General features: G+C 45.3%; 1 protein-coding gene across 12 annotated transcripts in view; it reads right to left on the minus strand.

Annotated features, from left to right (window-relative positions):
* BIN1 (bridging integrator 1) overlaps positions 1-12,610 on the minus strand; it is a 92,839-nt gene that overhangs the window by 18,663 nt on the left and 61,566 nt on the right. For 3 of the 12 annotated variants that reach the window (XM_058839324.1, XM_058839330.1, XM_058839328.1), the window contains exons 9-12: positions 12,136-12,218; positions 9,375-9,425; positions 4,589-4,739; positions 362-490 (exon numbers count right to left, since the gene is read on the minus strand). In XM_058839324.1, the coding sequence (XP_058695307.1) occupies positions 362-490; positions 4,589-4,739; positions 9,375-9,425; positions 12,136-12,218 (414 nt within the window). The remainder of the gene's footprint in view (positions 1-361; positions 491-4,588; positions 4,740-9,374; positions 9,426-12,135; positions 12,219-12,610) is intronic. The other 9 variants (XM_058839327.1, XM_058839329.1, XM_058839332.1 and 6 more) reach the window with 5 other exon arrangements.

A 12,610-nucleotide genomic window follows, 5' to 3' on the forward strand; every position in this document is an offset into this window, starting at 1 on the left:
CACTCAGGATCAGTGGGTTTGGAGAGAGCATACCACACCACAGGATATGAAGAGAGTCATAATCCATGTGCACTGCTGCTGAACAAATGCAGTGATTACTTTCTGGTATCTTGACCAGGCACATTTCTCCTGTTTCTTCTATGAATGAAAGGTCTCAAAGGGCAACATGTTATTGCCTTTTAGGTATACTCTCCCCGTTAAGTCAGCTCCTAAGTAATTCTTTGCCTTCTGAGATCCGATGCTGAGCTTGCTCTCCTCCTTCACCTGACCAGGTTTCATGGCTTAACACCTCCAAAGAGAAGAAAGGTCCAAAGGAAGAGTTCAGAGGCAGAGAAAAGTTAGGCAGGGCATAGCAGCTAACCTGCGAAGGGGTTGTCACACTTATCTCGGGGACAAAATTGTCATCAAACAGACTGATGATGTTCTCCTGCTTGATCTCCTTGGAGGGGGTGACTTTTGGAGGCGGAGGCACCGGAGGCCCTTTCCTCAACTGCATGCAAGTGAGCACATGGCCACAGCACAGACGGCGACACCCAAAAAAACCAAACACAGGAACCAGGTTAGTCACAAAAACCGAAGGTGAGGGAAATCACAACCACTGGCACAGAGCAGGGTCCAATCAACTCCATCTGAAGAGAGAGGGGAAGGGGTGAAGGGCTGAACTGAAACAAAACAAAATAAATAACCACACGCCTCCAGAGAAGGTTTGGCATCATTAGTTACACTTCAGCCGTGGGCAAGTTTCCCTCTGCAGAGGAGAAGCGTAACACAATTAATATGCATCGACAGGACATGCATACATAATTAAAGCATGTGCAACCTTCCAAAGAACCACTGGGAAGGGAGCAGATCAATTACTGAGAACAGGATCCAACAGAACAGGCCAGCGCTGCCTCCCTTTGCCGTACTTACCATACCTGAGGGAGTGAGAGAACAGACTCCATTTGTCCTACAATGGGCAGGTGGCCATGAGGACTGATCTGCCCAGTACGGGCTCCCTGGTGCACTGGTTTTCAGTGTGCTGTAAGAAAGGCCTACAGGAGCTCTTGACGGCATCTCGGCTTTAGGCAAGAACAACTCAAACTCCTGAGAAGCCATGACTGCTGTGAGCCCAACTCTGCTCTCAGTTTCACCAGTGAGCACTGACAGTAATGAAGTCATGCTTCCCAAACAGAGATCTCAGTGAATACATAAAGTCACCTCACTCTGTAACTCTAACCCATTCTAATACTCCTCTTCATGCTAAAGATTCAGCCTGACACTGCATCCACAACCCCATGGAAGTTGCGGTAAACCCAGCCTAGACCAACCCATCCACATATTTTTCAGATTTTGCTGCAAACAAGGCTTAATGATCATTTCTAGATCATATCAGACTTTGAGGAGCTGCTGCTGTGTTGGAAAAAATCAGCCATACAAGTCCCCAGCACCACAGCAATGCTCAGCAATGACAATGCCTTCCATTTACAATGAATTTTTCCAGCTACGTGATCTTCTCACTGCATTCAAGGCAGCAAGACTCAGAGACCTGACAATCTGCACCCAGTGTATCAGTGTCAAGCCCAGATCTGAAACACAGAAATCCATTACTCCTAGGCCTGTCTTCACACTCTTCCAGCACATAACTGAGTCTACAAAGCCTTTATTCAGATTTCTAAGGACATGCCCAATTTTCTAATGGATTAACCTACTTTAGAGAGAGTGATTGTGTATGAAAACACACTTTTTTTTCCCCCTGAATAGCTAGCTAGGAGAAATAATTAAAGCAAGTGTGTTCACTTCCAACTTTTCACTGTTTGCAGAAGGTGGTATGTCCATATCTCCTGAGAACAATCCCTTCCTGAAAACCCCCTGCCTGCCAGTTGCAAGATGGGACCAGAAATTTCAGGGAAATACTGTTCTCAGAACAGAACCACCCCCTGCAGAAATGGAAGGCTCCAATTACTAACTCTCAAGTCAAAAATATCACAACTCTTCTAATATTTGTTCCTCTAATATAGACAGTCAGTGTCCTTCATTCCAATGCAATAGTGTCTTGGAAACTGCCACTTCCACACTGTCCAGCATTACTTCCAACAGCAGTCTAAAACCACATTTCAAAGACAAGATAATTGCATATTAATGTTGGGTTATACCCATAAATTCATCATGCACTAACAACTTTGTTGCCTAGAATAAAACGAATCCTCTAAAATTCTTCTGCTGATTTGGATCTCACAGAGCTTTATCTGCCCAAATTCAGCACAGTTGCACTGATTTCTAAAGTCTCATTACAGAGTTTCAGTGGTGTAACTGAGAGCAGAATTCTGACCTTTTAAGTTTCACAGACCCCCTGAAGTCTTGTGTTGTCATCAAATTATTCTGTGGAGAGCTGAGAGCATTCACTTCTTCCAAAAGACAGAAATAAACTGTTTTTAACAATTAAATTCCAGTAAAAAAGTTTGGGGTTTTTTTGGGTTGTATAGGGAACAGTTCAAAATTTTAGTTAGCCCTTATTTGATCACTCCTGGTCTTGCCTTTCTCTCCACAGCCTTGGCTTACACTCTGCGTTGGTATTTCAGATGCAAAGAGGCCAGAGAATTGTTCTTGCTTGTTGCTTTATGCTCCATCCTCCCAAAGAGGGTGAGGCCCCTCAGCCTCCCTTGGAGGACCCCTGAATAAATCACTTACCCAAAGGTCAAGAGTAGCGACACCTGTGAAGGTTTCAGTGTTAAAGTCGGGCACTGCTGAGAGAGCACACGCTTGTGTTCCCAGCTGCCCAGCAAGCTGACATACACTTGGTTTCTAGATTTTATCCATACATACACCAGCCTGGCTCCAAGTGTGAAACTCCTGCCTTTGTCTTCCCTGCCCCTGGAGCCAGCTCCACCTCTGAGCAGCTACTGCGAATGTGGAGCGGGGCTCTTGCTGGTCACAGTAGTGATGCTCGGAGGATGAATTAAGCAGTGAAGCTGCCAGGCGGTGGCAGCATTTGCTGCAAATGTCATTTCTGTCTTGCCTGTGGCCCATCCAAGCCAGGGCTGTGCTGGAATCTCCTGCTTGCTCCTCCAGGGGTGCCTCTGGCCCCATTCCTGCGGGCAGGCAGGCAGCAAGAGAGGGAGAAAGCACTTGCAGGCTGGCAAAAACAAGGGTTTTGTGTGCTATTTAAAGGAAAGGGAAGAGTCCAAACTCAGCAAGACGAGTCCACAGGCAGGGTGAGTGAAGTCTGTTGTGAACAGTTTAATAAATCTCTATGATTTCTTGTTCCAAATTTTAGTCAAGTTCTAGAAATCTCTGAGGGGAAGAAAACCAAAAAAAAAAAAAAAAGAAAAAAAAAGAAACCAAGAAACCTACAAAAGAAGGATAATTCTGGATATCCTATCTTCTCTCTCCATACACACAGCCTACTCCAAAGGTCCTGACCGAGTTGGTGGTAAAGCCATGGTTAGGCTCTGCACTACTGAGCTGTTCAGAAAGCCTGGAGAAGTCCTGAAAAGATACTGCCAGGCATCCACACATCTCACAGGGCTGTAAAAGAAATCTTTTTTCTTTTACACATCCCCTTCCTGTCCCTCAAAAATCCTAAAAATCAAATATGCAGTGGAGATAAAAATATTGTGAGATGCTGTCCAGAAACAGGAGAAAAACTACCCAACAGGCTTGGATTTGGAATCACACTGCCATGTGTGGGAACATCAAGGAAGTCCTGGGTTGCACCCATCTCTTCCCAGATGCAGTGGGTTTTGTTACCAGTTTGGCCAGAACCCCTCTTAGCTTCAATTCTTCCTGGTTCTTCCTAAGTTTCCCACTTACTGAGATACAAGGATTGGAACCCAATGTAAATTTGGCCTAGTTACTACTTTTCCTTACTAAGCTTTTCCTCCATTCAGCAACAGAGGGACAAGAAAATTAAATAAATGTTTTATCTTCCCAAAGCAAGACATATATGATATGTTATGCCAAGTAGCTATATCCACTTTTTTGCACATGCTGCTGGATATTTCCTAAGTAAGAAAATGCCTAATGAAGGCCATCTGGAAGGTATCAGACTCCATACAATGGACTATCTTCTTCCTGGAACCCACCTAATTTCTTCATAGCAAAAAAATATAATCCTTTTGGGGTTTTTTTAGCATAATATTCTATATCTTGATAGTAAAGTGAAACATCATCCAAAGTACAGATATTCTTCTTATAATCTTAAGCTTTTTTATTTTAACCTTTCTCAACTACAAAAGTTCTTGAGAAGAAACTGTACCACTGAATTCCACAGGTTAATTCAAATGTGAAGAACAAACTTCCTTGCCTAGCTACAACTCCATCCTCCCTGGATCTTCTTGGCCATCCTCCCAGACAGCAAAATGTATTACTGGCCTTCCCCCTGTGAAGCCATTCAAAGACACTCAATTCTTATAATACAAAGACGGCAAATAAGCAACTTGGATTCTTAGGAACTTTCTCAGGAACCAGTGGAAGAGAACAGCCATCAGGTCATATTCCATGTGCTCAGTAGCAGGATAAGGGCTAAAAAAAAAAACCTGATGGATGTCTTTGACCCACAGAGCTTGTGCCATTAGCAGAGACATGGTCAATGTCATGGGGACACTACCTGAGACGGTGACTTTGGGATGCTTGCCCCAGGTGCTTCCAAAGTGGATGCTTCCAGCTCATGGTTGACAGTCTTGGTCTCAGGGCTGGTGATGGGAGATCCATCTGGTGGAGGCGAGGGGCTTTTATTTGCTTTCGCTGGGGTGCTGTCACTGAAGGAAGTGGAGAGAGAAAGAGGGAGAGAGGGGGAGAGAGGGGGAAAGAAAAAGAGAGAGAAGTCTGAGCCAGGCCTAGGAGGAGTTGTGCTAACCAGCACAGATCAGTGGCCTCCCTTATCTCTTTGTTTCACTGCCCAGATACGCAATGAAGACATTTGGAGCTTCTGAGAAGCATCTTTGCTGAGTCACTCGCAGTCCAACACACTACAGCAGCATTATTTTGCAGCAGGCTACTCACTCAATGCCTACAGAATGGATATACTTGCCTCAAACACAGATAAACAAAAACAAAACAACCAGGCATCCTTAATTTTGCTTACATAAAAATATATAAGTGCCTGACATTAAGTTATAGTCTTTAATACTGGGGAAGCAGATGAGGAAAGGAGTTCAGTGCTGCTCATTTAGTTTTAAATTCCACAGATTAGAATTTTTCTATGTGGTGGTCTATGGACATTTGCATGGGTTATGACTAATAGATTCAACAACACCTGAACTAAATCTGTAATCACAGAATATCTTATTCCTTGATGTGCTGTGAACTGACTAAGCTAGTAGAGAGGCAAAGTAGCCAGAGGTTTCACAGATCATTCCAGACAGCAAAGGAACAGTGAGGTACTGGCTACTAATAGACATTTCTCTATTATGAAAGGTCTCCCTAGTTGGTCTTTATTCCAAGACTCTTTCTGAGACACAGTCAAGAGGAATTCAGGGAATTAAGATGCAAGTAGCATATGCCAGTGGCATTTGTTGGTTCACAGTTTGGACAGATTTTTCAAAGGAATGGCAAGAGGCACATGCCTTTCCCTACAGGCGTGCCCTGGCTGGGAGTCAAGTCTCTGCTTCAAAACACAAAATCATGAGGGATTTACTGAAAAGTTGGTTACCAGAGGAATTTCAACAGGGAAAATTCACTGCTGGGAGATATTTTAGCAGAAGTGGTTACAGTTTGGCAAAACCATACACAGATGAAAATATACCACAGCACATTGCAGAAGGGCTGTGCAACCTCATCTACAGGGAGTGATATTTGACTCTACTTATAAAGTCACAGTTCCTGTGAAATTCAAGGCCTTGAGAGAAGCTGAAAGAAACATATCCTGTCCTACAACTTGAGACACTAAATCCTGGCATAGAGCCAGCACTAAAGCAAGGCAGATCTGATTCTGCAGGGAGATGAAGTAATTTATTACTTTGCTCTGTCCCAAGACAGCCCAGAGCCTCAGACATGTACATACACACTGGGATGCCCAAGTTGTGGTGGTCACTGGCCAACATGCATGATGGCCTCATTCCTAAACATTTGTTTGTGAGTGGGGGATAGCAAGAGGAAGAAGGGATAGCAAGGCATTTCAACAAACCTCCTCTCACAAGCAAGCATCTCACCCTGCTCAGCATTCCAGCTTTCAAGCTCCCCATCCCATTCCCTCTTCATTCACTTCACCTTCACCCATTCCCCCAACTTTCTCCCCCCCGTATCCATACCCCCCCACACACATTTCCCCACAAAGCACTTTTTTCTCAGGTCCACATGCAGGTTGGATATATTTGATGACACTGATGCCAACAGCACACCAACATGATGCAACAAACCCAGTGACATTCTCTGCCAGCAGCTCTCAACCAGGGGCACACACACCAAGGGAGAAAGAGGGACATAAAGAAGGAAAAGCAAAGGAGAGACTAAAGAACATGTATGCCAACCCCTGCAGCTATTCAGCCTGACTGAACAGCGTCCTTCCTCAGAAATTCCCAGAAATAACTTCAGTACATGGGTTCTGTAAAGAATTCTGCAAAATTTACAAAGCTGTGCTACAGATTCAACATAGTCATGGTTGGAGGATGAAGGTAAAGTCCTGATCTAAACAGGAGTTACCAGGAAACATTAATAAACATACTATAATACTAGAGCTGGGGAGAAAAAAGGACATGTTACCTCCCTTGGAGTTGAAGGCACTTTGGAGAAGATGGGGGACACAGTAATCTACATCCAGAGTGCCAGGACTTCCCAAATTCCCAGATTACCCTGGGAATACTGGGACTACTGGCTATCAGCTGAGCTACCAAGACAAGGGTAGACTTTTCTTTCTAGGGACTTGAAAAGGCCAGGTCTCCCAGTGAGAAAGGAGTTGAGGCTTATTTTCTAAAGGCCATGGAAGAGTTTTGTAGTGACTTATTTCCAGTGCCTGGCAGAGACTTAATTTGGAGATATATTGGTAAAAGACTCCCATGTGAGTCAGCCCCTGTAGGATGAGAGGAAGAATTGGGCTGTGAGGGCCCCACACTAAAGCCTCCATTAAGTCAATACTATTTACAGCTTGTTTGATGTGTTGGCCAGTCCCCCTAGGAAAATGCCAGTGCTAATTTTGGCTGAGCCTTTTTCAGCCCCCTGAGTGGCACCTTCATTCCTGCACTTGTTGCTTTGCAACTTTGCTGAATTTAGCCAGTGCAACCAATGTCAAGTGAGATGGTCACCAGGATCCTCTGTCCTTCACATGTCCCCAGGGAGCACACACTGCCCACACAGAGCAAAGTCTTGTCTCCAGCTAACTGCTTGCCCCAGGAAACACCGGAAAAAGCAAGAGTGTAGGGACTCTACCTACTGACCAAATACGAGCATCACAGTAAAAGCAAGCCAAAACAACAAGGTCATTGCTCTTTTTCCTTCCCAAAAGCAAATGGGAAGTGATGCCTATTCCAGGAATATCAGGCAAGGAAGGGAAAGGGGTGTCAACCTTCTTATGCTAACAGAGAGCTGGAAAGAGAGTTGTGTCTAATGCAGCTGAAGGGAAAGTCAAAATCCCCCAGCCTCTTTTAGTGCTGCTGAGCTCCCAGACACTCCATGACACTCATTTGTTCTGGAAAGGCAGAGTAACATCTGCAGATGAGTTTCCCTTGCACTTGTAACAATCCTGCATTGGAGGATAAAACTTACTTTCCAATATGGTAAAAACAGATCAGTCATGTCCTGCCAAGTTCTCAAGTTAAAAAAGTAAAAAAGGTTGGCATCTCAGTTGAGGCTTACACTAAGCCTTTCAGCCAAAGGTAATTAATTTTTTACCACCAGAGCATGCTGGAGAACTCTTTAGAAATTAAAAACCTGAAAGGAGCGGGTAGGAGAAAGTAGGAAAAAAGAACCTACATACCCAAATATATGGTGGCACAGATGTATACTCCTGCTGCAGATCAGACTGAACAAGTTCCAGATCGTCCTTCTCTGCACCAGGGATTGCACATTTCTGTGACCCCAGCATCTGCTCTGACAGCAGAAACTCCCAGTAGAACCCAGGTCAGGCACCTTAACTGCTGGGGCTGTTGGGCTTTACCAAGGCAGAGCAGGAGCCCACAATGAATAGAGCTCACCAAGGGGAGATTTACTGGCTCTTCTTCTGTTGTATAATCCTTCCACTCTCAGTGATTTGACATATTAAACCTCCTGTCTAGTACATATACAACACCAGTCCAACCAACACCAGAGACAGACATCCAGAGAAGTACTCTGGTGAATTCTCCTTTTCCTACAGTAGAAAACCTCAGAATAGTAGCAACACAATATATTGCTTTACTACTTGCATTTGAAGATATAAGTATCTAAATTTGCCCATCAGCTTCTTTGTGAAATTACCACTCTTCACTCTCCAACCTCCCACTATACAAGGTATGCATAGGAGACACAAAGAAAAGGGCTGCAAGACTTGTCCTAGTCAGCAGGAAACCAGATCAGGAAAAACAAGGGTCCCAATCCCACCACTTTCTTTTATTGCTGGCAGGACACCATCTTGATTATAATTTATTCTTTTTCTTCCTGTAAGGATCCCATGGAGGGAGTACCAACACAAAAAGTTAGAAAAACAAAAATTAGAGGAATTTTCCATGCCACTATGCAGTAGTTTCCACTTTGCTCCAGAGCATGTTCTTGTCAGAGCCCCTGACCTATGGTAACTTCAGGTATTGTAGCAATCCAGTTAATCAATGCCATCACTGTTTTGAAGGCAAGATGCAGACAATAGTCTTTATACAAGATAAGAGGCTTCCTTTTACCTTCAGCCCTCCATAAAACTTTAAATGGATGGAGCAAGATAGTGAGGATCCTCAAGAACAGAGCAAATAAGGAGCAAAGCCAGAAGTATCCTTCTCCCATCTCATCATTCTCCCAATTGCAACAGGTAGGTAGGATAGCACTTCTGAGTATGAAAGATCTGCCTACCGGTCCTCCCTGGCCAGGCAGGGCATGAGAATGCAGCATTTCAGACCTGTTCAAAAGGATAAACCCACTAGATAAAACTAGAAGCTGTTAAACACCAAAATTAGTTGCATTTCCCATGGAAAACCCAGCACCGCATTTTCCATCACACAAAAACAACTGGACAGACAATGCCTGAGTTTTCACACTGCCCTCTTAGATAGGAAAAGAAGCAAGGATTCAAACCAGGCACACAAGCAGTTAATGGGATTACCCAGACACAGAGAGATCTCAGCAGGACCCAGCAGGCCACGAACACATGGTATCATGCAAAGGACCCCTCTCCCACCACAAGGTTAACACGTGCCAGGCTGTTAGAGTCCAGCAACAGCCTCTCCAGTCTTAGGAGCTAAATCAAACATGTATCGAAATGCTGCTCTCCATACCGGTACCTGCTCATCTTTTTCCTCAGCCTGGCGAACAGTTTAGTTTTCTTTCTGTTGAGGATGGCACGCAAATCATTTCAGTTACAGGACAGCACAGTCAAACCAGGGAGGAAAAGTTAAACTTCCAAGTACCCATTCAGTTGGTGTCACAAAACTCACTGTAATTAAGATGTCAGGATCTCCTCTCTCACAAACACCCATGAATACACACATACACACTTCCTTCATTACTAGTAAGCTATGGCAAGGTTTGGAGAAAGTAGAAGAAGGTTCTTTATGCCTGTCAAAGATATATATATACACAAGCAAACTAGAACTTTCCCTGCACTTTGGAACATGGGGCCAGGGTGCAAATGGAGAAGAAGGAAAAGGAAACTGTATGAACCACTAGAGTACTGTAAATGTCATTTCACAGCTCCTCACTCTCCCCTGTGAATATTGCTGCAAAAGAAACAAGCTCCCCAGTCTTATTTTCTTATGCAGTCTGTGCAGTCTTATACATGGAACCTAATCACCAGCTTTCCTACCATGTCTTTTCCCAGTTTGCCCAATCATACTAGGATAATCCCACAGATCTCCCCGGTCTTCGAGACATCTGAGCCCTGAACATTCAAACTCTTTGAGAAGCAAATCCCAAACATATGCCTGAGGTTCCCAGAAATACACCAGCTGTTCTCTGCTACTGTGCTACACTGCCAGCACCAGATACATCAGCCACAGTAGTATTTCTGTAGGGCCTCACATGAATGCCGTAACGATGTGCACAGATAATTGTCTCTCTTCTCACACCTCCTCATTCACTTCCTGCCATTGTATCAATTTCCAATCCCCTGCCCAGTAGAAAATGGTTAGGGAAGCATCTGTTCCTACTGCAGACCACAATAAGCCATCAGATGAGTGAGGGCTATTTCCTCCTGCACGCTCCCACCCCAGCCCTACACCACAATGCGAAGCCAGATGTGCAGCAGACACAGAAGTGCCTCACAGCATTTCCTGATCACTGCAAAACTACCCTGGCAAGTCTTTGCTATATCCTCCTACAGCACCCTGCTCCACTGTGCTCAGGAGGAAGAGAGTCACTCTGGGAGAGGTCTGACATCTCAGCTGAGATGCAGCGAGCAGGTAATGAAGCAGCACTCAGACTGCCGCCCACACAGGGACCTCTGTGCATGCACTCAGCTTGGGTTTTAAGGCCATGTGGTCTAGCCAGGCAAAGGGCACAGAACTGCAGCTGAGACACTCGTTACAGCTCCAGAGGAAGCTAGCAGTTTGGGGAGGAGGGACAGAAATTGTACAGAGATGGGGCAGGAATTGTAAAAACAGGTAATTTGTCCATTGAAAGCTCTTTAAGGCCAGAAACTTTCTGCCACAACAGCAATGAACATCTCTGGGACAGGTTGCCACTACTGCCTACAATCAGTTCTTCACGGAATAGGAAAAGGAGGAAGAAGGAGCTGGGCAAAGCAATAGCTACAGCCTTCGTCTATCCTGTTACTTCATCCTCCTCCAAGGACCCTGGAGGATGCTGCTGACAGAGATGACACAGCCTATGGCAGCAAGAGAATGCGCACCACAGGCTCCTCACAAGGTTCCAGTCTGGGTGGGTTGTGATGTTAACTTGGGAAGAAGACATTAATTTCACAAGTAGCATTCCAACTAGCATTACTAAATTCTGCTGTGAGCAATCCAGAATTCAGGGGCCAAATTCAAGTCAAACTTTCTCTTTCTTTGGAGTTGGAAAACACCCCCCTGCTTCCAGTGTGTTTCTCCCAGAATTGCTGGGAGAAGACATTCAAGTTTTCTGGGCATGACTGCAACAGGTTAAACCGGGAGGAGACATAAGCAGCACAGAGGTCTCAGCTGATCTACCCCTTCTAAACCAACTCACTCAGACCACAGCTAGCCCTTACTTCATGCTGACTTCATCACCTCCCTCCATCAACACACCAGTTGAGGACCTGGGCTGTGCTCCTGCTCACCCAGCATGTGGGATTAGCAGCAGCTGGAAGACAGACCCCAACACTATTTCATCACTCATGCACTTGGATGGGAGCCAGTCAGCCTAATCCAGAGCTCAACCTCTCCCTTCCTTCTCAGTGCTAGGGAATGTGCAAACTTGCACTTAAACACACAGGACAGGACCCAGCTGAGGAAAGAAAACTGAAGGCCCAGAAGACACTCACTCCTTGCACACACATGGATTGAAAGCGCTCTGAGTTCAGGGGGCCTTGTATTACTGATGCTGCAACTACTTCCACAACACACAGGAAGGAGAAATACACTTCTGCTGGGTACACAGGATGGGCATATGGCTTTAGCAAAATGGTGATTCCAAGTTTGGAGGGCCAAAGAAGGGGCTGGGGAAATGGGCTCTTGGTACTCAAGCTGAGAAGCTGCAGGTACATGGTGGGAGCTTTTGAGGGAAAGAACAGGACAGGTGTTGGGCAACTGGACCCAGAAGGAAGGGCAGCTCAGTAGCTGGAATTAGACTTCAAAAGCAGAGCTGAGGGTCAATTGCCTAAATATCAGCACCTAGTGAAAGTTTAGGCCTCTAGATTCTATCCTAGAAAGGTAATAGGTATTGCATTGCATCACCCAGTGCCAAGTGCAATCTTGGGCATGGCTCTAGGAAGTCTCAGGAGAGCAACGGCAGCTGGGCAAATCACTTGAAACTGACAACTTGGAGGTTTCAATACCCCTGGGTAGGTAGAGATATCCCACCTCCCCTGCTGAGGGAAAGACACTACCCACAGTTACTGACCTGGGCTGTGCTTTAACAGGGAAGGCATTGCCTGAGTACTGCTTGTCTAGACCCAGCAGGACATCATGAAGATTTTGGTTCAACTGCAAAACACAAAAACAGAAGACAGAAAAAGAATGAGAAAAGAGCTCAGATGCCAGAAGAGAGCCTGGGCTGGCCTGCACAGACTGACCAAACGCAGGCTTGTGGCAGGACATGCACAGTTCCTCAGCTATCCCAAGAGAGGACAACCCTGAATCTGTTTCCACTTCTCTGTGGTGTATGCAGTGCTACAGCACCTGACCTATTAAAGAGCTGCTGGCATCTCTGGGAATGCTCTGTCTTCCTTAGGGATCATCCTCTTTACTTCCCTATCACCTGGGCCCACCACTATGCTGCCAGGTACCACTGCAGAGGCAGGTTGATTGTTTACCTAAGATCTGTGTGCTACAGCTGGAACTTCACTCTGGATTTGTAGCCAAAAGATGTTTCTCAG

This window comes from Poecile atricapillus, chromosome 5 (genome assembly GCF_030490865.1).
Source record: "Poecile atricapillus isolate bPoeAtr1 chromosome 5, bPoeAtr1.hap1, whole genome shotgun sequence".
In the NCBI taxonomy this organism is placed as follows: domain Eukaryota; kingdom Metazoa; phylum Chordata; class Aves; order Passeriformes; family Paridae; genus Poecile; species Poecile atricapillus.